Source organism: Talpa occidentalis, unplaced genomic scaffold, assembly GCF_014898055.3.
Source record: "Talpa occidentalis isolate TD23 unplaced genomic scaffold, MPIMG_talOcc4v2.1 talOcc4.4, whole genome shotgun sequence".
Classification (NCBI taxonomy): Eukaryota; Metazoa; Chordata; class Mammalia; order Eulipotyphla; family Talpidae; genus Talpa; species Talpa occidentalis.
The window spans coordinates 31452863-31476283 of record NW_023604295.1 but is presented as its reverse complement, the minus strand read 5'-3'; the positions used below and the strand labels follow the sequence as shown (position 1 = coordinate 31476283).

General features: G+C 47.9%; 1 protein-coding gene and 1 long non-coding RNA gene across 2 annotated transcripts; one reads left to right on the top strand and one right to left on the bottom strand.

Annotated features, from left to right (window-relative positions):
• Positions 1–782: 782 nt before the first annotated feature.
• Positions 783–3020, top strand: MAGEF1 (MAGE family member F1). Its single transcript, XM_037526579.2, is given in 4 exon segments — positions 783–810; positions 1044–1218; positions 1220–1282; positions 1284–3020. Coding segments are annotated over 4 exon segments (846 nt in total). The 3' UTR covers positions 1864–3020.
• Positions 3021–3708: 688 nt separating this feature from the next.
• Positions 3709–23378, bottom strand: LOC129146725 (uncharacterized). The gene is made up of 3 exons (XR_008553823.1): positions 23097–23378; positions 21731–21849; positions 3709–4015 (listed from the first exon to the last, which is right to left on the bottom strand). It is a non-coding gene; the product is annotated as an uncharacterized LOC129146725 (long non-coding RNA).
• Positions 23379–23421: the final 43 nt, after the last annotated feature.

Genomic DNA, 23421 nt, shown 5'->3' with positions numbered 1-23421 from the left:
AAGGCTCTTCTTTCCTCCAGTCAGTAGTCCTGCCACCTGTACTTCCACAATCCATCTTTTATCATTTTTCCTTTCACCTCTATATAATCTGTTATACTTATACTCTCATCACCCCACTTTACTGTATTTGCCTCTCTCCTTGCCAGGCACTGTTGTATGGACTAAGGATACACCAATGAACAAGTCAGGCCAAGTCTCAGTTTCGATTCTGCACTATAAAAATACTGCAAACTGGATTCCCAGCTTTTGGTCAGCCCAATCCATCGCCACCAGAGAGACTGTAAAGATACAGATCTGGTCCAGCCGCTCCCTTGCTTAAATCCCCCTATAGTATTTTCCCATCAAGTTCAGAATAAACTTCAGTCTCCCTAGCATCCTGTTCAAGACTCCTCACTAACTGACCAGCGGTCGTTATCTTCCAATGTTCAATCCCCTGTACTCTACACTTGATCCACAGTGAACCACTAAAAGCCTGGACAGACACTCAGCAAGCACCTGCCCAAAGGATGTGGTTAGAACTCCATCCCTACTTCATCCTTCACACTGAACCACACCTACTCCGCGTGCCTTGGATAAGCCCCGTTCACCCGTCGGGCTTTCGACCCCCAAAGCAGCACAGACCACACAACTCCTCGGAGACCTTACTTGCGGATCAGCCGAGACGCAGCCCGACCCCACAGGGAGCGGAAAGGGCGGGACTTCGCGCGGCCCCCCCCCCGCCGCCATCTTGGTCCATTTGGCCGGAAGTGGCTGGAGAAGCCGGCGCTTGGCGCGCACTGAGGATGCGCGGCGCGTCCCGAGCCCTGTGCGGTGCCGCGCCGCAGCCTCAAAGCCCCCTCGGTCACCTCCCCTAGTTGTTCTTCCGCCGCCCCAGCCGCTGTGCACCCCCGACACTGGGATTTGCGCAGCATTTCGCACTCCCTGGGCTGTGTACGCGCGCTGCACCTGCTTGGTGGAAAACATGTTGCAGAATCGCGAGAGCGGGGTCACCCCATCCCGCAGGCCGAGGGGGAGAAGGATGCGGTCAAGACGGTGAGCCCCAGACCCTGACTGCCTCCAGGAGGAGGCCCCGAGCCTCCTTTTGCAGGACAGCCCCCAAGAGGACCTTGGCGCCGTGAGGGAGGAGGGGTCTGCAGAGCCGGTAGTCGCCGGGAAAGGTGCCTCGGCGGCCAGAGCCTTAGCACTGCGCTGGGGTGTCCCCGTCGCCCTAGGACGGGCCCGAGTTGGTGCAGTGCCTGCTGGTGAAGGACAAGAAGAGCCCCGTTACTCGCCCCGAGATAGTTCGGAGACTTGAAGAATCTGTCCCCGGAGATCGTCGCTAGGGCCGCAGAACGTCTGCGGCATGTTTCTGGTTTCGAGCTGATGCAGCTTGGCCGCAAGCACCACACTTACATCCTGATCAACAAATTAAAACCTCTTGAGAAAGAGGAGGAGGCTCTGGGAGGAGATGGTCCCAGATTGAGTATTTTAATGATGATCTTGGGCCTTATCTGCATGAAAGGTAATAGCGCCAGGGAAGCACAGGTCTGGGAGATGCTGCGTGGGTTGGGGTTGCATCCCTCAAAGTATCACTTCCTCTTTGGGTACCTGAAGAGGCTTAGGGAAGAGTTCGTGCAGCAGCGATGCCTCAGTTGCAGGCGGGTGCCTTACACTAGTCCACCGAAGTGTGAATTCTCTTGGGGTCCCCGAAGCAACCTGGAGACCAGCAAGATGAAAATCCTGGGGTTTGTGGCTAAGCTCCATAAGAAAGACCCTGAGCACTGGCCAGCACAGTACCGTGAGGCCCTGGCAGAGGAGACCGGCAGGGCCAGAGCTGAGGCTAGGGCCAGGGCCAGCGTTAGGGAAGACATCCACCCCTGGTGAAGGCTGGTGGAAAATTAGCGTGGGGTGAGGTGTGGGGGAAATATGGAAGCTACTCTCTTGAGTAGTGTTCTATAGGTGAGAGAAGAGTGATTATTCAGTAGAAATTGTATTTGTGTAGCTAGGATTTAGGTTTTGTGTCTTGTTACATTTGTTATATTTAATGTATATACTGTTAAATTGATGTTTATAAATGAGAGTGGTGTACTTTTTTGTTGTAGTTTTGCTGGTTTTGTAAAATGGATTGGAAAACTTCGCATTTTTTCCTCCAATCTTTGAACAAATTAGGCAGCATTGTAGTGCAATACTTTATTTAAAAGAACTCAGCAGTATGATGATCTGGTACCAGGAAAAAAAAAATAGCTGATTGGATGTCCACGCCCCCAACACTTTTTGTCCTAAGTGTATTTGAATTCAGAAAAAAGTCTGACATGTACCTCTTAACTATGGTATCTAGAGAAAAATAAAAAACCAAAAATTAGAAGTACACCTTGGTACACTTAATCATCTTTTGGAGTGATACACTATTTGGGAATATTGAGCAAGATAAAGGTGCTGCTTTTTGGAACTGGACAGTAAATAAATAAACCAAAAATTACAGTGCAGCCACTCAAAGGCTACAGAGAGACATCTGTCGCAACTGGGGCAATTCAGTTAGGCTTTCCTGGGGTTACTTTTTAGAAGGGGAAAAGCTGGGTTGGGCAGGGAGGAGCGGAAGAGGAGGAAGAAGTTGGAAGAAAATGGTATTACAAATGACTTTTTAAGATGACAGATGCTCCTCAATAACTTGGGAGAAGATTTTATACAAGGCAGATCTGAACTATACCCCACCATTGCCAGTGCTCTTACCCCAGGACAATTTATAACAGTGCACAGACAGTGATGGTGACTATTAGTAAACATATTGGTCCTCTCCATCTTCTGTCTCTCAACCTCTGCAAGGTTCTTTCTTCTACCAAAGGCTGCAGAAACCAAATGCTGTCAGGAGCAGTGGGTAGTGTGGGTGGAGAATACATATGGTGTCACCTAACACCAGAGTGTTCCACTTCAAGATCTCTCTCCTAGCACCAGGAGGCCCATGTTTCTACCTGCCACCTCTCATTTGGGAGCAGACTTATAAGGCATCCCTTACATTCTTAAGTACCCATGAAGAGTCAGCTAGCTACATAAGCAGTGTGGGCCTCTGCAATGCCTACCACCTTCTTTCTGGAAACGAATCCTAGAGTGTGGGTACATTGAACAATAGGAAACCTAGAAGAGCGATCACCACACCAGAGGTGGGTGTAGGGAAACTTCCCTCTTCATGCCATGTTCAGAAGGGCTGCTTTCTCCTCTCTTTACTGGCGGCTTTTTCCTACTTTCATTCGTGTCCAAGTAACATTCCTAAGTATGTTAAGGTTAGCATGGAATACAAGTACTTTAGGACACAGGGATCCAACAAATTAGGTTGCAACCAAAAGCTGTAAACTTAAGGACAAAAAGTATACTAGGAACTTAAAATATGACTTCTGAACAGTTTATAATTAAACAAGTATATTGGGTGCCCACTACATGCCCTGGACTTTGTGGGAGTCCAAAGATTAAAATGGGAAGGTTTTCTTTACCTTCTAGAAACAATAACAATTTCTCAACTCCTGAGAGGTCAACAGTGTGCCTGATTACTTGGTGATTTGCATGAGGTCACCAGGTAGCACAGGACAGCACCCAGACTAGAATCCAAGCCCCTTGCCCCCAATCCAGTGTGTTTCATTCTACGCGTTTCTCCCCATTCCTGGCTTCAAGTATATTGTGTATAATTTTAGTTATCACAGCTTCAAAAACAAGCAATGTATGTGTGTAATTATCTCTAGTTGCCATTTATTTAATACCTAAGATGAGCCAGTTAATGCTTTATATGTTTTAATGATTTGTATAACAAACAGAGACACTATAAAGGTTTCACACATACAAAAAACACTATAAAGTGTGTGATGGAACTGAAGTCTGATTGAGTGAAAAGCCAGTAACTTCATTATTTTACATTTCCTTCTTCTTGGGACTCCTTCCAGACTTGGGTCATCTGTCTCCAGACTCGTTCTTGCTTCAAAAAACTGCTGTCTCGCTGGAGATACAAACCAGGGTTATGTAGCCAAGGTAAATATGACAAGACACTGGCCTGCAAAAGAGTAAGTCATGAGACTAAAATTAGTTGGAGTATTATCTGTGAACATCGGCCCCAGCTCTGTCTACTGTCCCAGTGTTCTCAGAGTATGTTCTCAAACTCAGTATGTTTTGTCCTTAGAGGCCATGTTTCCTGTCTTCTTTAGTCTGTCCTCTTCACTAAGCCTCAAATTTAGTTTTTCATTCCATGGAACTATCAAATAGCATTTGTGGACCCACAAATGTGATTCCCAGCGTTGTTCCCAGATGGTACAGAGGGCTGGCAGGACTCTTACCCTTGCCTCAGGATGAAAGACCTCCCATGTCACAGATGCCATCATCAGCTTCTAAGAAGTGCTGCAAGTGTGCTTCTGGGCCCATATGTAGAGCAGACAGTGGCCATGGTGAGGGCAAGAGGTGAATTCCCTGTGACTCGGGGTCACTCATGAGGGAGAAGGAAGGCGTAGCTCTTCCGTCTCTTTCCCCTTCAGGCACAAACAGAACTAGATCTTCCTGGGTGAAACTGAGTGGAGAGAGCAGGGATTGGAGGGGCAGGTACTGTTGGGAGAGTGGGGACAGATGGATGATGACTCCAAATCATACTAACTATCCTCCAACTAGAAAGCAAAGGCAGTGAAGGAAATTCTGTTGAAAAAGAATTATATCTTGGACAACAGGAAGGTCTCAGTTCAGTCACAGCCCTTGTGGCACTCTTTTTTTTTTTTTTTTTTTTTGGTGGGACCATCGCCGGCGGCCAGGGAACAAACCGGAGCCTCAGAGGCTGTGGGCAGCCCAGCGCTCAACCACTGAGCCACCAGGGGAGGCCCCCAACCTTGCGGCACTCTTGACACTCACCAGCATAGGGATTTTTGACCCACTGGAACTCGGAGAAGGGGTGTTTGGAAACAGGTTCAGGTTGATTATAACCCCAGCATCTAGCAGGCACATAGTGCTCTGGAGGTGGCAGCTCATTTGCAGCCCCTCCAAATCAGGCCTCAATTCACAGTCTCAATCACGGTTTCCACTTGAAATAATTATGCTTCTTGCCTTGGTCATGGTGGCAATTGATGCTTGTGCAAATTATTCCTCAAATTGTACAGCGCAGCAGTGACAGCAACAATTACCTCCAGCAGAAACATAGTGTACCCACTAAGGAGGTTAGGTATTCTGAAAAGTGTCCTAATCAAGGCCTTTGAAAAGTCGTGACTATGTGACCTTGAACAAGGAATTCCAAACTCTGAGGACTGAAGCTCTAGGAAAGCGGGTGGGTGATTAGAATAGTGCTGAGCTACAATACACAACTCACACCCCATCCTACGAGCTGATCGCAGACCCTGCCCAGTCCCCAAGCCAGCCATGCCCAACAATCACAGCCAGCATTTCTTAAGCCTTATGTGTCAGGCATGATGCTAAGTCTGATAACCACATTGGTTCATGCATCTGCACCACAGCCCCATGAGGCAGCTTCTACATTTGCCAACATTATGATTCTATAGTGAAACCACTAGGAAAGAATAATTCCTCCCATCCTGTCAACACACAAGTTAAATGACTTGCCCAAGCTCATGACTTTGTTAGTGAGCAGCAGAGCCAAAACTTTAACCTAAATCTGGGTTCTGGCTGGTATTTCACCCTGCTGTTCTTCAGAAGGTTCTCAGAGGGCAACCAGTCTCCTTTGGGAAAAATGGGACTAAGAGAGGAAGAAAGAAAAGCGCTCATCCTCTTCATTCATACCATAACCCAGAGAACCCAGGCTAGTGAGCAGAGGTAGTGAAGAGGGCAGGGCCAAGCTGGCCTCTCTGGTTGTAATTTCATGGGCCATTTGTCACAAGAAGGGACCCATGTTAGCAGACAAACCTGATTTTGAGGAATGATGCCTCTGAGCTGCAGCTCTGAGGCCTGTGCTGGGGGGAAATCGGTGCCAGAAAGCAGCAGACTCAGCCTGAAAATCGCTGGGTGTCGAGCACAGCCAAAGGCAGTCATGTTACCTAACCATGAGGACAGAGGAGACCTCGAAAATAGAAAGCCCTTGGCTTCTGGAGCAGATGGACCTGCATTCCAATCCCATCCCACCATCTGATCAAGAGTGACTTCAACTGAGTTACCCAACCTCTCTGAGCTTTTGTTTCCTCATCTTTAAAATAGAGATAATGCTTCCTACCTCAACGCACTGAAGACTGAATGAGAGAATTACTAAGCACCTACCACAGCACCTGGAACGTGCTGTTTTGATTATAAAATGTATTTACCCATTCAGCAAATATTTACTAAGCATCTTGTGTACATTTGAAGCATACATACTAGATGGTGAGATGACAGCAGGGAAGAAAATGGAAAGGGGTCTTGCCCTCACTGAGCTTACTTGCTAGAGTAAGGAGCTAGAGAATATATATGTGTAACACATAACCTGTCAGATGGTGATCTACTTGACGGGAAAAAATCAAGCAGAAAATGGGGAAGGGATGGTGGGAGTGTGCAATTTTAAATAGCCTGGTCAGGGGAAGCCTCACTGAGAAGTGGCATTTGGTAGGGACCCCACAAACTCTGAGGGAACTAGGGAAGAGAAGCTGCATTCAGATGGAACAGCAAGTAAGAAGATCCAGGGTGGGAGAAGGTCAGGTTCTGAGAAATTTCTCTCACAAGCTGAGTGAGGGGAGGAGGATCTGGAGAGGAAGGAGCCTGTGGATCTGGCACATGCGCCTCAAACAGTGACTAAACAAGGACCTTGCACCCAGAATTAGCATAGGAGTTCAGCAGGGGAAGAAACCACACAGGCCTTAGGCAGTGAGGAGGCTTCCGCTGGGCCCAGAAGGGAAAGGAACGAAATAATATTCTTTTTTCATAGCTTTTGTTTTTCTAATTACAAATGCTTATGGTGGAAAATTTGGAAAGTTCCATAAAAATATAAAGAAGAAAATGAAATCTCTACTACTCCTGCACCCAGAGGCAACATGGTTAACAGAGTAGAACAGTTTTACATCTCTCTCTAGAGTGTTTCCTTTCCACCTGCCTCGGGGATAAATGATTTCTTGCTATTTTAACAATGAGTTACAATGCGCCAAGCCCCATTCCAGGCAACACTTCCCTCAAATATTTCTGGGAGTTCCCAGTGGGGCAGCTCAAATGATGTCCCAAACCTATCTGCCCACAGCATCACCAGGTGGGGTGTGGAGCCCATGAAAGGATCCTCTGCTGGAGATACTTCTGTGGGGTCCCCGGCATCCTAGGCTGCTGCCTCCTCTGTGGCCCCCAGGGTTCCAGGGGGGATGCTGGCTCTGTGCAGAGGGACAGAGCGCCCATCTCACCAGCTGTACATCAAGACAAGTCACCAGAGCCCCCAAGGAACAGTGCCAGGGTCTCTCCAGCCCCCCAGGAAGTCTGCTTGAAATCTCTTACAAGCAACTCTCATACTTCAGCTGCTAATAGTCACCCCCAGAGGGACCAGTCCAGGCTCACTCTCTTCCCAACTCCTCTCTGCAAATCTTAGGGGAGAAGGGAGGAAAAAAAGGCACTCGCTGTCTCCAAAGCATGGCAATTTCTGCTGCTGAACCAGAACAGTGAACATGAGCGTTCAGGCCCTTAGTGACAACAGTTTTAGGTTTGTGTTATTTTCCCCAAACAAAGCAGAAGTCCACCCTAAAGGTAAACTAAATCCTCTACCTCTAGCAAACTGTGAGCAACTCCAGCTCCCTCTCCTCCACTTTTTCCATAGTCTCCTATCATGTTTCAAAACCTTAGGGTACAGTTCAGCCAGAGATGTTACATAGTGTTCGTAATGCTAGGAATTTAGGTAAAACACTGAAAGTGGGGAAAGGATCCGTGAGGAAAATAACTCCAGCAGAGATAAGGTAGCAGGAATGGGCACGATGTCCTGGGAACCATGAGTGGACAAGTTAGACTGGAGCAGAGTCAGTAGAGAAGGAGAAAGTTCTGTAGCTAGAGAAAGCAGGGGTGGGGGGATGCAGTGGCTGAGGGAGAGTGAGCGCATGGTGGTGCTTTCAGAAGGTGGGCTGCTGGTTGAGGGGCCTCCCAAAGGCAGGGAGGCCAACTTGGAGACCCTGCCAATATGGTCCAAATAGGAGTTGATGAGGGCCTGAGTGGGGGAATATGGCAGCCGTAGTAGAAGTGGGAGAGGACTGGTTGAGAGAATAACTTGAAATGATGTGATAACTCGTTAGCTGTGGGAAATGAAAAGGGGTTCATATGAAGTATAAACCAAGTACTTTAAAGCTGCAGTGATTGCAAGAACCTTGGAACTGCTCATCCAAACAGCTAGATGTTGGTGGAGCTGGCTCGGGGTCAAGAAAGAGGATATGGCTTCGGGCAACTGGAGTCTCAGTGGCTTAGCTGGACATTGGGGGGACACTTAGACACGAACAGAGAAAGGACACTGAGGCTGGAAGGAGAAGCTCTGAGTCATCCTTTTAGAGGACAAAGCCCAAACCATGGACTTGATCCTCAAGAGAGTCTAGAGCAAGGAGAGCAAGAAATTGCCTCCTCTCTTCTTGCTGTGTGGGAGAAAGCAAGGATCTCTGAGCTCCATGCAGGTTACACAGACACTTCGTCCTGATCACACAGGGCCATCTTCTGCATTTACTTCTACAAATGATCTGGGGGATAAGATGACGGTCTCAGAAGGGAGCAGCATGGCACAACATCATGGAACTAGGAAAGGAAGATCTAAGTTGTTGCAGGTGTCCACAGAGGGGTAGGGTGGTCAAGATTCTTTATGGGCACTGAAAACAAAACTACAGATGACACACTGAGCTAGAAGAACACCGAGCAGGTCTTAGTCAAGGCTCAAATAGGCCAGTTTATGGGATTCCATATTCAGCAGCCTTCCTCTCTCCACTTTACAGAGGAGCTTCTGGCGCTTTTTTTTTTTTTTTTTTTTTTTTTTTGGTGGGACCCTCACCGGTGGCCAGGGAACAAACCGTCGCTGCAGAGGCTGCGGGCAGCCTCGCAGCCCAGCGCTCAACCGCTGCGCCACCAGGGGAAGCCCAGCTTCTGGCTTTAAATGCAACGTTCTGGCTAACACCATCACCTTTGATCAGACCTTAGGATAGCTCCACAGAACAAGACACATCCCAGGAAAGGATATTCTCGCTCCAGGAGGAAATTTGGGGCACTGTACACCTTTTGGACACACAGTGAATGTCACCCAGACACAGACACTTGCTTGATCTATACAAGTAGAAATAACTCCTTTGACTCCACAGGAGACACGAAGACAAAATATCATTTGGCAACTGTCATATGCCAGGTACTTTGAATGGAACTTTCCAAGTATTTTCACACTTAGTCCCTTAACATTTGTGAAAGAAAGAGATTATTTTCCCATTTTTGAGAAAACCAAAGCCTAGTGTTTTTATCGTTTCTCCAGATACCCCAAATCACCATAGAATGTAAGCTCCTCCAGGACAGGAATCTCAATTTGTTCACTGATGTATCCCAGGCATCTAGAATAGTGTCTGGTACATAGTACACACTCAGTAAATATTTTGTGGCTGTTGTTAAATTGAATGAATACACAAGACAACACTCTCCTGTGTACATACACATCTACACATAGACACGCACACACACGCACCTTCACAAACACTTAGAGATGCATTCAGAAAGCAGATCCCAGGTCAGGAGAACCCAGCTCTCAGAGCAGCCCCAGTCAGCCTACTCCTGGAGGGCCCCCCTTTTGGTCTCCCCAGCCTCCTCTTTGGAGCGGGCAATCAGCGCTCTTCTAGCCTTAGCACAGCCCATTTCTTCCTTTTCTTAGCTCAACCAAAACAAAGATGTTTTTCTTTACTACGAGAGAAAACAGAGAAAAATAAATCAAGAAACTACAAGCTTTTGAGCAGATAAATTGACAGAGCTGGAATCCTATCCTAAGTCATGCCCTCAAATCCGGCCACAGCTTGGCTTAACTGGTGAGGCGATCAGCTCATAGAGCCCAGGTCCTGCTTGGATGCTTTGGCAGAAGCTCAGATGCCCAGGCTGAGGGAGGAGGTTGGTATGACTAATCGATCTAGAAGATTCTCTCTCCCTCCAGATAGTGTCTTCTGCTTTCAGTTGTAGACTCTTCTGCATCTCTGGCCTTGAGTTCCACCCGCCTTGCCATCTGCCATGCCCTGGGCTTGTAAACCAGGCTGGTCCAACCCAAACTGCACTGTAGGACTGTGTCAATCCCTTCTTACACCCCCCCAACTTTCATTCTTCCTGGCACCTCAGAACTTGGCCTGAGTGGCTTCTGCCCCCATGGCCTCACCCTACTCCACCCCTTCATCCGATCTCTACTTCCTTTTGCAAAGAAGTTCTGATTGATATGCCAGAGCCCAGGATTCTGATTGATGTACCAGAGACCAGGATTCCAAGGAGTTATTTACTCAGACACCTTAAATGACTCCAGACCACACCTTAAACCAATGCATCGGCATCACCAGGGTCTGTGGATTAAAATGCAAATTCCTGAGCCCACCCAAGACCTGCTGAATCAGAATCTCTGTGGGGGACTCCCATAAGCCAGAGCTTTTAACAAGCTCCCCAGGCAACTCTCACACACCAAAGTCCGAGAAGCACCCAAGTCTAATAAATTCCACACATAACCCCATGCATATATAATAATGACCGAAACAGTTATTGAGCACTTACTGTGTGCCAGGAAGCATTTCTATGTATTCACTCGGTTAACCCTCACAACCACACTATGAGGAGACATGCTGTCATCCCCATTTCATGGTAACTTGCCCAAGTTCACACAAACTGTTGGCGGAGTCAAGTATGGAACCCCAGGCCCTGTGATTTCTGAACCCGAGCCCACAGCCTTCCCTGCCCCCCCACACAAAGTACACCCCCACAGTCCCACACTGTCACCTATGTGAGTCACACACAGAACCCCATCCCCTCTGAACCATGGCGAAAAGAGACGATGGAAGGCCAGGGCATTTTCAAAGGCTGCCAGTTTCTCTCTCACCCCAAGTCTGGCATACACAAATCTGAGTCCAGAAAGCCAGCAGCCACAGCTGGCAGGGCCAGAGAGTTGGTGAACTGTGGCTCTAAGATTTTGGCAGCACCCACGGGCCCTGAAGCTTGGCCCTGCCCACTGCAGTGAGTGTGCCCACCACAGGCCTCAACCGCCAGGGTCCCAAACCCTGCCCAGCAGCCCCCACTGCCCAGTGTCCTGGCTCCCTGAGACCTGAGCCCCTGACAGGGTCCTCCTGGAATGCCACAGCCAGAGAGCAGATGTGCTTGCAGCTCTCTCCAAAAAACGAGTCTTCTTAGGAATCCTGCCATGGGGGGGAAGGAAGGGGGCTGGGGGGAGGGATTGGAAAAACAACTGAAATACCATAACACAGAAAAGTGATCCAAATAAAAAGCAGCAACTGTGTATCTGGAAGGAATAAACTGAGGAGGAGAGGCGCGGAGTTGTGCAGCGTGGCTGTGAGGCTGCCAACCTTGGCAGTGTGGGGCTGGGGGCTGGGCTGCAGCCGCCAACTGGCCACAAGGCAGCTCAGGCCAAGGGGGGGCACACAGGACAGCAGAGTCCGGGCAGAGGCAGGGATGCAAGAAAGAGATCTCAATCCCAGCTGCAACGTTCCCCTTCCCAGTGTTCCTGCGTGGTGTTCTTCAGCCCCAGAAGTTTCAGCACCTCAAGGCCTATCTGATGGGTCCTCCTCACCACTCACCATTTTAAGAGTCAGTTTGGGACCATAGAAAGAGCCAAAATTTTCCCTGGATTCCCTGGCATTGTGAGCGTGGGGAGAGGACCCTTTCTCAGGATAGGACTGGGGTGTGCTGACAGTGGAGGGTAAAATGTGGGAAAGATTTACAATGAGGTCAAAGAATGTGGTATCAAAACACTGAGGTTCTCCCCAGCTCCACGCAGGTGCTCACCCAGTTTCCTCCAGAGGAGCAGTGTCACCTTGGGCAACCACTTGAAATGGACTATATCAAACCTACTCTGTCTCTCATCCTCAAACAAAATGGATAATGACCATGCAAAGCTTTTGAAAATTTTCTGTTAAGTGCTAGCTGCTATCAGATCCCATTTCTTAAGCTGTGTACCCTGCACATTTCTTAAGCTATGTACCAAGCATTTTCATATATGGTGCTTAGAATTCTGTAAGGTGGATATATTAACCCTATTTTACACATGGAAAAATAAGGCTCCAAGAAGTTGAGAAACTTCTGAAAACAGGCAGATATAGGCATTGAACCAGGTCTTTCTCTTTGGGGCCCATGCACACAGTAGGTCAGGATGGGCAGTGTCAGAGTTGGGGAGCTGAGAGAAGAGATGAATTCCTGGCAGAAGGCAGAGGAAACTGGCTGGGAATGTCTGGAGTTGGTCTATTTAGAGAGTATTTTTTCTTCAAAGAAATCAAAGCTCTTCTTGGCTACCAGTTCTTGAGTGAACCATACCAGTTCCCAAACTCTAGAAGAACCCTCTCAACAATGTTTATTCAGTCATTCCATAAACATTTGCTGAGCATATGTTATGTACCAGTCTGGAAAGCAAAAGCTGACAAAATATGGTCTCTGTCCTTAAAGATGTAACTGTGAGCTGGCCAGAATGCAGGTAAGTACATGAATAATTATAACCTATGGTCATCTAGAACATTCTATGGGAGTCCATTAAAGAGATAACCAATCCATCCAGGAGGGAGCAAGGAAGGACAGAGCTGCCCCACGCAGCTGTACAGGCTGTGCACTGCACAAGCCAGGGCACTCCCTGGAGCTGTGTGATGCAGGAACCCAATCCTTCCATCCAGCAGCATGGAACTGGCTGCCACCTCACCCCAACCCCCAAACCCTAGTTCATCAACCTGGCCCTGGTGGTCTTTCTCCTCCTCTGGCTCTCTCCTTTCAGAATTCCTTTGTCCAGGCTTCCAGAGAAGGTTTCTTTAAACAACAAAAATAAAAACAAAAAAAACACCACTCCACAGGAGCCCCTTATCCCTCTTCTCTTGCCAGCTAAAGCAAGCCGGCTCCTCTCAGAGAATTACATTTTTGGGAAGTGTGATTCATGGGGAAAGAACTCTTTCCACAGCTTTCTAACCTTTGATGTGACCCCAAAAAACCTGTGGCTAATACAGAGCGATCTAAATCTCACAAAGCTCATAAACACAAGAGCCGCACTGCATTGGGCCGTGAAAAGGCCTCTGGCTAGGCAACTCCTGCCACCAGCTGGAGGAATGTCACCCTTTCCCACCCTACACCACCACCCTCCCCACAAACCCTCCATTCCACTGGCATTGCCTGCAGTCTGGCATCCCAGGGCTCCAGTGGCGGGGGCAGGGGGTTGCCAAGGCTGGACCCAGAACCTCTGGCTCTCCGATTCTGATAGCAAAGGTGTCAGTTGTTGAGCAAGGGAGAGAAAGGCCAGAGAAACAGATCTCTGCGTACAGCCTCCCCGGTGGGAAGAACAGCTGAGACCAGAAAGGTGCTGGTGAATTGTAGGTGACACCCTGCAGAGGCTATGCCCGCTGTGGACACCAGCAGCTCAGGTCCTGGTTCAGATGTGTTTCTGGATGTTTTCCTGCAAAGCCAAATAATATAAATGAAGTCTATTTTCCCATGAAAACAATGTTTTTTTAGAGACTAATCTATCAACAACAAATTTAATGAACTAGAAACAATATACCTGTTCTCTGCAGAGTGTACCTCTTTCTAAATAAAGCAGGTTATGGAATAAGCAGGACAAGGTGGTAACTAATGAGATACTATAAATGAAACGCCTCGCACAGTGCCTGGCTTATGGTAGGTGATCAATAAATGGTCACTGTGACTATAATGCCTTTTTTTATTATTTGAGCAGTCCCTGAGAGAGGCCTGAGCAGAGCAAGGAGAGGGGCCATAAAGTTTCCAGGAACTAATCTGAGGCTCTGCCTGCCTGCCCGCTGCAGGGAGGGCCCCGGGACCTACAGGCTAGGGTTTCACGGAGGGAAGCTGGCTCACTGCGGAGAAGGACATTTGTGCTCCTGCCACTCATGCTGAAAATAGTACAACCACACAGCTGGCCACAAAGGCAGGGGGACAGACAGGCAGTGGCCAAACTAAACTGCCGACTGGTTTCAGGAAACTTAGTCCAGGACTCTCTTTCCTCTCCTCCCCCATCACACTCCGCAGCAATTTGGAAGTCAAAGGCTCTTGACACAAGTTTTTGTCACTGGGCTTGGACCTCACAGGTGGAGGGATCCTGGGCCACCACAGTCTCCGCTGGGAAATGAACTGGCTGGACTGCCAGCAGCTCTCTCCTCCATCCCCCGCCCCAGACGAGCAGGTAGGGGACATAGGCACTTGACCCAGGTATAGGGCAAGTTGGGAGAAGGGGTTCCTTTCTTCCTCCTCTGAGCAGCACAGCAGGGCGGGGGCTTGGGGGGGGGGGTTGCTCCCTGGAAGCCTTTCCAGACATTTCTCTTCCCCTAATGGCCAGGGGTGCACCCCAAAGGAGGACTTTATCGTCTTGCCCAAGGTTGTGGCTGTTTTGTGGGAAGGACTGGGTCATGCCCTGGTGGGGGTGTAGAACCAGCTAACCCTCCCCTCTGACACTTACCCACCACCCAAGGCATCTGCTTCTGGGCTTCTTAATTTCTGCCCCAGCACCTTCCCTTCTCTCCCCCATCTCTATTTGAATCACATTCTCACTTTCTCTACTAAAGGGAGAACAGAAAGGGTCTCCTCTTGGTTTGTTCAGGGGCTCAAAACAAAGGGAGACACTCGAGTAACTTGTCACTGAGTCCATGCTTAGCAGGCCTACTCCAGGACTTGCGGTCAGGAGACATCACTTTATCACTCATTAATAGTCCTCACTTACTCCTTTGAACCTCAGTGGCCTCATTTGTGAGGTGGAGATAATATCTCCACACAAGTTTGTTTTTGAAAGGAGTCAACAAGATGGGGCACGAGAAAGTTCTGCACAAACTCTAGAGTACTAACCAGTAATAATAATGATTGATTCCTGTTATTATTACGGACGGTGCTGCCAGCACTATAAAAATAGCCACTGTCCCTCAGAAATACCACCCAAGTCTGCATCTGTTTTAAGGGGAACAGCATGGGAATGGAATATGTCTCCTGACTGATTCTCAGTTGGGCACAGCCGAGCAGAGGGCCTGGGTGAGGTCAACCCCTCTCACCAGCGTCATCCAGCCTCTAGCAAAAAGGACAGTGATTATAAACCCCACGTAAGAGCCAGGTTCTCTCTCCAGGGATTACCTCACCCCTCTGGAACCAAGGAGACTGAAAGAAAGGGAGACGTATGGATGGCCCGATAGCCAGCCTGGCGTCACAGCTACTAGTTGTGCTGTAATGGTGATATCACAGACAATTCTTTTTCTTCTGTTTGCCAGATTTTCTGTAATGTGTCTCTTCCTTTTATAATAAATGGAAAGAAAAATTCCTTTGGATGACCCATCCCAACAAAAATAACTAGATTCCCCTAAAGCCAACCCCTCAGGTAGGAACAAGAGAGCAAGCACTAAGGGCTGAGGCCTAGAGTCACATCCAGGGTCCTCCCCCCGAGGGGCCAGGAAGAGTAAAGCACCAATAACAGATATTGTTGTTGAGCCTGTGCCAGGTGCCCTGTGTCTATTTTCTCTCTCTTGACCCTAATCATGGCCCTTCCAGACAGGGGTTATAATGTCATTTTTCAGATGGGGTTCTAACCAGATGTTATTTTTCCTGAAGTTGCTCATTTACTTAGCAGCAAAACTGGACAAGATTTGAGCCAGGGTCTGCTTGGGTCCAAAGCTTAGAACCATTCTACCCACTGGCTGCATGTCTGTGGGCTGGCAGGGTGGGCTGAGTTCACTTCTGGGTGGGGTCCCCAGCCACACCAGGGAGTGGAGCGAGACTGAAAGGAAAGGGAAAATTTGTTTACTCTCCATAGCCTCTCTCTGGACACCCGCCAGCCCTGTACGCAGCAGAGGAAGACCACAGGACTGGCTGCCCTGTGCCTGGCTGGCATAGGTCTACCCCAGCGCTTGCTCCAAGCCTAGGGGAGGTACCAGGGAGCCCCACAAGGAGGTATCCCACTTCCCATCCTGCTCCCTGCAGAACAAGGGCCCAATTAGAGAGGCCAAAAATCCCTGGTTTGGAAGAGCAGACCATGGTGAAAAGGGAGAACTCCTTCAGTATCCCAACCAAATTGGCTATAGGAAAAAAATGCATGAGCCTTACCTCAGGGAAGGAGCTGGGTGGTCTCCAGGGCACCCTACTGAGACCACCCCTCCCCAGCCCCTGCACACACACACACATACTTGGTGTCATCTCCAGGGAGGGGTGCAAGCTGGCCTGCATTGAGCCACAGGATGAAAGAGATAAAAATAATAAGTTATTATTTTTGTTGGGATCGGTCACTCAAAGGAATTTTTCTTTCCATTTATTATAAAAAGACACATTACAGAAAAAAGTATCTGTAATTTCACCACTGCCGCACTACTACTAGCAACAGTCTCATGCAGATCTCCCCAGTTTTCTCACCTCTCTTTTTAAAAAAAAAAAAAAAAGTAATTTTGATTATGCCATTTCCAGAACATGGATCCAGATCTTCCCACCACTTGTCAAGACGTCATAACTGTCTTTCTATGTCACTGTGTAGCTCGCTGGTGCTCCTCCTGGATGACTGCAGGGGAGTCCATTGTGTGACCTAATTAGGAATGTTTGTATTTGAAGTCTTACAAAAGTAGAAAATTTGAATCACATTTAACAAGGCTTTAATAAACTATCTCTTTTTAAAATAATAAATTATATGGACTCAGAGCAGGTCTAGAAAATCAAGACAGCCCTTGGTTGCAACAGATTGGGCAAGAGACTTGGGGATAAGGGAGGCACAGCTGGTGGGATTGGGGCACCTCCCACCCCAGGAGGCACAAAACTCAAGCTCCTTGTGCCTGCTCTGTTCTGGAATCTTCTGGTTTTTGTTAGGGTCTGCCTGGGGAAGGCATCCCTGAAAGTCCTGGCCCACTGCTTGGAGTGCATCGCAGACCCCATTCGAGCTCATCCCCAAGTGGGTCTCCAACCCCATGGCCTGCTTAGGAATGTTCTAAATACATATTCTGAGATATATTCGGAGTTTCTGAAAGGGCTGCTGAATGCATCATTTGAGACTGGTTGCAAACAAAAGAAACTGACCCTGCCCTGGAAGCTTATATTCTAGTTACTGAAGAATTTAAAACAAAGGTAGTGTGATCTAGGGGTGAGTGACTCACACTCTGGATTCAGCGTTAGCTGGATTGTGTACTTCTCCTGCCCTCCTCCACTTATTGAACAAGCAAGTTACTTGAACCTTTCTAAGCCCTAACTTCCTCATCTGCAGAATGGGGTTAATCTAATTTTCCTTGCAGAGCTGTGGTAAGGATTAGAGACATTATATGTAAAGTGCCTGACATTTAGTAGGCTTTCAAAAATGTTGGTTATAATTAAAGTAGCACAAAACACATGTAAATGCTAAAGGGACACCACATAAAGGGACTAGAGCATTGAGGGATGAAGGGTGATTCTAAGACAGGGGTTCTCCGAGCTGGCTATGCATGAGAATCACCTGCAGAGCTTTGAAATTATGCTGATGCCCAGGCCCCACCCAGACCAATTAAACCAGAGTGGACCCAGATCCTGTGCATTTTTTAAAAACTACCCAGGTGAATGATGCATCCAGGGTTTATAACCATTGCTTTAGGAGGTGTTTTGAAATGTGATTTCAAAAAGAATGGTAAAGAACACAACATGGATTGAGTTCACTTGCAAGGTGCTTTCACAGCTGTTAGCTCCTCTAAAGTCTCTCAGCTATCATCTGAAGCAGTTATGTTTAATTCAATTAGAAACAAAGGGAAGCAGACCTTATGTCACTGAGGGCTGCCACCACCCAGCCTAGGCACTTTCTACTCATGTTCAAAAGCAGCTCTGTTAAAGAGAAAGATGGTGTGAACCACAAATGACAGGCATGGGGGCCCTTTTCAGTCTTTAGTAGCTAAATTAAAAAGAAACAGGTGAAATGATAACGTATTTTATGTTACCCGATATAGTCATAACATGTAGATAATATGGAAATTACTGTGATACTTTACTTTTTTTATACTAAGTCTTCAAATCTGGTGTGTATTTTATAAGGACAGCATATTTCAATTAGCACGGACTGACCAGGAGTGCTCAGTACCCACATACAGCTAGTGGCTATTCTAGAGACAGTTGACCTGGAATCCTGCTGGGCAGATAGGAAGAGGTGGGAGAGATCCATGGAAGAGGGCTGAGGAGTTTCAGGATTGGCCAAGAGATTCTTTAGTGAATCGTGCCTGAGATGGCTGGGGAGTTTGGGGGTCACCCAGCAAGTCAACTGGTTCTGTACATGTCATGCAGAAGAAGGTTGGACCCTTAAACCATACACAAAAATCACCTCAAAATGGACTAAAGATTTAAGTACAAGATCTGAATCTGTAAATCTCCTAGAAAAAAACAGAGAGAAAACTCCTTGACATTGATCTTGGCATTTACTTTTTGGATTGACAATGAAAGCAAAAATAAGGAAGTGGGACTATATCAAATTCCAACATTTCTGCCCAGAGAAGGAAACAATGGGCAAAATGAAAAGGCAGCTTACGGAATATGAGGAAGTGTTTTCAAACCATAGATCCAAAAGGAGTTATTATCCAAAATATACTAGGAGCACTTACAACTCAATAGCAAAACAAAACAATCTGACTGAGAAATGGGCAGAGGAATTGACATTTTCCCAAAGATATACAGGGCCTCCCCAGTGGTGCAGCGGGTTGAGCGCAGCACTATGAAGCTCTTCGCACGCAGCCTCTGCAGCACTAGTTCGATTCCTGACGGGCCAGGGAGATTCCCACATTGCGCGGCAGACCTCTCCTGTCTCGCCCGCTGCTCCCCTCAGTAGTGCTTTCAGTCCATCTGCCTGTTCTGCTCCCCACTCTACCTCTGGTGAATTCTCTCACCCTTCCATGCCTCTGGCTTGTACCCCAGTGCTTGTATAAATAAATCTTTTTAAAAAATCTGTTTAAAAAAAGATACAAATGGCCAGCAGGTACAGGAAAAGTGCTCAACATCTCTAATCATCAGGGAAATGCAAATTAAAAACACAAGGAGTTATCACCTCACACCTGTTAGGATGACTATTAACAGAAGAGATAAAGAGTGTTGGCAAGGATGTGAAGAAAGGGAACCCTTATACATTGTAGGTAAAATGTATGTAAATTGAATGTAAATTAGTGCAGCCATGATGGAAAACAGTATGGATGTTCCTCAAAAAATTAAAAATAGAGCTCAGTAAGACTACCATAAGATCTAGCCACTCCAGGGCCTCGCTGGTGGTGCAGGTGGTTGAGCACTGCACTGTGAGGCTGTCTGCGGCCTCTGCAGTGCCAGTTCGATCCCGCCAGCCTAGGAGCGGCCCACATGGTGCAGCAGACCTCTCCTGTCTCACCTGCTGCTCCCCTCAGCAGTGTATTTCATTAGTCTGCCTGTTCTGTTCCCCACTCTGTCTCTGGTGAGTCCTCTCACCCTCCTGCGCATCTGGCCTCTACCCTGGTTCTTGTACAAACGAATAAATCTTTAAAAAAAAAAAAAAAAGATCTAGCCACTCTAATGCTGGGTATATAGCCAAAGGAATGAAATCACTATTTCAAAGAGATATAGGCACTTGCATGTTCATTGCAGCATTACTCACAATAATCAAGATATGAAAACAACATAAGTGACTGCTGATGGATTTATTGTTAGAGAACACACACAGAGAGGAATATTATTCAGCCATGAGAAAGGAAAAACTGCCATTTACAACAATATGAATGAATTCAGAAGCATTATGCTAAGTGAAATAAGCCAGACAGGAAGAAGACAAATATAGTATGGTATCACTTATTGGTAAAATCTTAAAAAACTTGAACTCAGAAACAGGGAATGGTAGTTGTTGGGGCTAGAAGGTGGGGGGATGGAATAGAAATGTGCTGGTGAAATGGTACAAACTTGGAGTTGTAAGATGAAAAAATCCTAAGGATCTAATGTACAACATGGTGACTGTACTTAAAAACACTGTATTGTATACTTGAAAGTTGCTAAGAGAGTAGAATTTAAACATTTTCATTAAAAAAGTAACTACATGAGGTAATGGATGTGTTCATTAACTTGATTGTGGTAATCATTTCACAATGCATATGTGTATCAAATCACCACATTGTACACTTTAAACATATACACTTTTATTTGTCAATTATACCTCAATAAAGTTTAGGGTGGGAGTCCAAAGATGATGAGGGGCCAATAAGAGATCCGAGAAGGAAACCCCAGCAGGCAAACCAGCCTCATAAGCTGGACTGGGAACCTGGGCCCCTGTTCTCATCCTGGCTGGAGGAGACCCCAGCCAGGAGCTGCAAGTGTGAATTTACCGGATTGGGAGACGGCTATTTTACGGTTCCTTTGGCTCCCCACTCACGGAAGCAGACCTGTACCAGATCCCTCCCCTCAGGCTCCCCCCACCACCCCTACAGCCCATAAAGGGTAATGGAGCTGAAGTTAAAATAGTCACATGAAACCCACCTCATTTGAAAGGGCACCTGCTTTAAAGGCCAAATTTCCTGAGCCCAGGTTTATACATTAAGCCACAGAAAGACCTAATTAATTCAGACCCCACTCACTCTGAATTTGGGATAAATTCTGCCCCGGGCTGGTCTGAAGTCTTTCCTTTTGCACTATCTATGAAGAAATGGTTTGCTAAGCAAATAAATAGTGCAAGCCAGATTACAGAGACAGGCCTGGCTGACTTAAAACTGTTTTAAAGAACTTTAAAAATCGCTTTAGCAGCCCCATTTGCAGAAAGTTAATGAGATCATTACAGCTGGTCCTTATCTATTTATTTCGACATTTCAGTTTTCCAAGAACCTCCACGCACATTATTTGATGTGACTCTTGGGTAGAGGTCTTGTTACTTTCCAGTCTCGAGCAACTGACTTAATGCTGAACACATAGTAGGAACTTGATAGTTACTAAAATAATGGAGGTAGACATAGTAAGTATTAGTTCCATATTATAGGTGAGAAAAAATAAGGTTCAGAGGAGTTACTTATTTATAGTATCTTGGGGTATCTCTACAGCTGCACCAACCACATGGCTACTAAGTGGTGAAATGGAGATTTGAATCAACCCTTGCTTTCTTGGATCTCTTTGCTGTCTTACACTGTTTTCAGTTCTGCTGCTTGATACAGTTGTGTGTGTGTGTGTGTGTTTTTTTTTTTTAGCTGTTAGAGGAACAGTCTGTTCTCAGAAACAAAGGCAACAGAAAGTCCAATTTTTCCTTTGTAAATAGCCTTTTCCCCAGGTAGGGGAATTAGTGAGTTCTGGAAGTTGCTCCCCCATCTCCCTCCCCCCACAGCCCACTGCCACTGCCCAGCAGCCAGTCCCATTCTCTTTAGAGGATAGGCCTTCTCCGAGCAGCAGGTCCTCCATCCACCCACCACTGTGGCCCCTGTTGGGAGGTCAGAGCCAATGTAGGTGAATTTCGTTCCTTTGAGAGAAGGGAGAGAATAAAGGGCTGGAAGAATAGACCTGGGCTGAGCTCCTCCAGGGATTGCTTCCCAAGGTGTGGGTCTCCCCAGGAAGAACAATCTTTGTCCTCTGGGTTTCCCTTTCCCCAGATCCCAGGAACAGCCTCTGTCCGGAATCTTCCCTGCCCCCAGGTTGGAGGTGGTGGTGGGGGTACATTGGTGAAGACGTTGCTGTCTCTCCCTACCCTTTGTTCTGGAGGCTCTGCCGGCTTGGAACACTGCACAGGAAAATTCCCTGACCGTGAGATCTGCAGGCTGCAGGGTCCCGGGGGAAGGCTGGGCCTGGGGCTCTTTCGTGCTGCAGCTGGAAAGAGGGGTTGGGTTTCAGAGAGCCGGACTGGGGGAAGGCAGGCTGCCTTCCCGGTGGTGAGGGGAGCCAGCCCTGTGAGCCAGCGGTGCCGACAGCTTCCTGTCGAGAGCTGGGGGTCCACGTGACTGCTCCCCACTTGGCAGATTAGGGGGTGAAAGGCCCAAGGAGGAGGGAGAGCAGGAGGGGCCCTTAGCCACTATCTAGTCTGGCTAGCGGAGTGGGAGGCAGAGCACCAAATCCTTTTTTGTTAAATGAATTCTGCTGGCTCCTTGTCACACGGTCCAGCGAGCGGCCTCTGTCTGGGGAGGGTTGGGGGTGGCGAGACTTGGCACCAACCGGGGCCAGGGGCTGTTTGTTTAAAGTCCGCTTTCCTCAACCTGGCCACACACATCCCCACAGTGCCTGACAGGGAGGGAATGCAGCAGCAGCAGACCTGCTTGGTGAAGAGCAGATAGGCGCAGGCTGTGACAGGGAGCAGACCGGAAGCTGGAATGGAGGGTGATGCGCACAGCTCTGAGGGTCAGGCCTCCTCCCCAGTTGGTCCTCCAAGGCCAAGTGCAGCCATGACAAGCAGACCCAGCTTCCCACTAAAGCTGCCAGCCCTGAAGAAGCCCCATGTATCAGGCCTAGTCCAGAGATGCCCTGTTCTGTTCAACAAGCATTCATTGAGCACCAACTGTACATAGAAGAGATAAGTCGGATACAGAGAGGCCTTAAGGAGAGAAATTAGAGGTTATGCCATTTGGGTGTGACAGAAGAGGGTACCCAGCTCAGCTTTAGGGAGAGTTTCCCGGAGTAGATGGTACCTCAAAGGAGGGAGAAGCCAGTAGGAAGGGGAAGTCAGCTCAGAAGGAACTGAACCAATTTAGTGGTGGTTTCTGGGGGCAGTTTCAGATCATACCTGGTGTGCATATCCCCTCTCCTCCACCCCTGCCCTGCAACAACTGCTCGCGAAGCAGTCTCCCCCATATCTGTGGGCACTGGAGAGAACCAGCGAGCAGCAACACCTGATGGATTCCCAGGGGGCACAGGCCTCATCAGTGTTTCCAGGTCAGCTGAATTCACTTCTCTGGCCCTCTCCTCTCATCCCCCAGGACTGAGGGGTGCATTGGATGGAGGAGAGACAGAAGGGCTCACCAATCCTCTACCCTCTTCCACAGGAAGACCAGCAACCCCCAGGGCAAAAACCCACACCACCCGACATCCACCAACTCTCGAGCATGAGTACCCTTAAATTCTACCTCGGAACGTTGGAGCCTCAGCCTCTGCCTCTTAGGGATTTCTAGTGTGACTCTGTCTGCCCTGTAGGTGATTTTTGTTCCAAGCTCCATGCCTGTTGTTTACATAGCTCAGAGTTCCGTGGAGTTAGAACAACATGCTTTCCTTTCCACTAAAGGTGATATAAAAAACACCAGGTCTGAGGGGGGTGGGCGGAAAGGCCACGTGTGCTCTCAGGCACCTCATTCAGTTGGGCTCCTCCATCCGGGATACCTATTCATCACACTCCGCGGAGCTGCCTCAGCCTGGCGGCCCTCGGAATTCCTGAAAGTGGCCTGGGACTCTGAA